This window comes from Passer domesticus, chromosome 15 (genome assembly GCF_036417665.1).
Source record: "Passer domesticus isolate bPasDom1 chromosome 15, bPasDom1.hap1, whole genome shotgun sequence".
NCBI lineage: Eukaryota > Metazoa > Chordata > Aves > Passeriformes > Passeridae > Passer > Passer domesticus.
The window spans coordinates 1825536-1826895 of NC_087488.1; the positions used below are offsets into that span (position 1 = coordinate 1825536).

The window sequence follows — 1360 nt, forward strand, 5'->3', positions numbered from 1 at the left end:
GCCGAGGCACCAGTGCAAGGCCAATTCTGAGTAGCTGGGTGATCCTTTACATACTGTGGTGAGTCCAGAGCTGATTTAGCTCTGGAGAAGCTGGGGGCCATCAAGCAGTCAGGTCTGGGGCAATGTCACATCCCTGGAAATGTCCAAGGCCAGGTTGGGCAGGGCTTGAAGGAACCTGGGACAGTGGAAGGTGTCTCTGAAATGGTCTTTACAGTCCTTCCCAATCCAAACCATTCCATTATTCCATTACAGGAATCTGTGAGAGCAGTGGAGCTCTCAGCACACCAGCAGATGCACAGCTCAGCGGGGCTGCAGGGGAATCACCCCTCCTCCCCACCTGTGTGTTTGGGTGGGGTCAGCACATGATGCCCCAGCGTTGGTGGGTCTGTATGGGGGCCTCACACAGTACTTAAAGACTTTGACACAGTTCTCCACTGTGTCTGCCACAAAGAGGTGCCCAGAGGAGGAGCAAGCCATGCCAGCAGGCCTCCGCAGCCCTGTGGACACCAGGCAGATGGGAGCTCCATGCTCTGGGAACAAGTGGACTGTGCGGTGTTGCTCATCTGCCACCAGGATGCTGCCATCCGTGTCCACACAGACCCCAGCAGGGTTGCCAAACTGGTGTCCATATTTGCTGCTGAGGGAGCAGAGGAGCTTACAGCTGCTCATGAAGACCTTGACGTCTCCACACTCCTCGCTCACCACAAAGCCTCCACTGGGCACCGGGCTGACATAGCGAGGTCCCTGCAGATTTGGGACAGTGTGGACATTGAGTGTCCTGAAGGCATGGTCCAGAGCAAAGCTGTGCACTTGGCCTTGTGCATAATCTGCTACCAGGATCTTGCCCATGGAGTCTACTCCAATGCCCCTGGGGGAACCGACAGTCCTGATCTTTATCCATTCCCCCTTGGAGAGGCTGGTGTGAGGGTTGAAGACCCAGATGGCTTCATTCACCATGTCAGCTACAGCCACCATTCCCATCCTAGTCACAGTCACATCTTCGGGCAAGAAAATGCTGCCTCCCTTGCCTGTTTGCTGGCAGGACAGGGTCTGCAGTGTGTGGCCTGTGCTGCTGAGCACGTGGACCCAGGGAGCACTCTCAGCTGTCACGTAGATGGAGCCATCCAGGGAGCAATGGATTCCACTGACACCCCCATAGCGGCTGCCAGTGGGGTTGGGAATCTGCCGTACCAAGTCATCCTGGCAATAGTGGAGGAGGTTCTTGATGTTGTCCAGATCTCCACACAGGCTTTTGGCCTTTTCTGCCAGCTGGTGGACCTGGTTCTGGGTCACCATGCCCATGCCACGATGGCTGTGCAGCAGTGGGCTGGCTGACTGCAGTGTGGTAAATGACTTCAGC

General features: G+C 56.2%; 1 protein-coding gene across 1 annotated transcript; it reads right to left on the reverse strand.

The window, feature by feature from the left end:
* Positions 1–292: 292 nt before the first annotated feature.
* On the reverse strand, positions 293–1134 carry NHLRC4 (NHL repeat containing 4). The gene has a single exon (XM_064389806.1). The coding sequence runs from the start codon at positions 979–981 to the stop codon at positions 301–303; it is 681 nt and encodes a 226-aa protein (XP_064245876.1). The 5' UTR covers positions 982–1134; the 3' UTR covers positions 293–300.
* Between the last annotated feature and the right edge of the window lie 226 nt (positions 1135–1360).

Coding starts and splice junctions, on each gene's coding strand:
- NHLRC4 (XM_064389806.1), bottom strand. CDS start 981: ATGGGAATGGTGGCTGTAGCTGACATGGTGAATGAAGCCATCTGGGTC.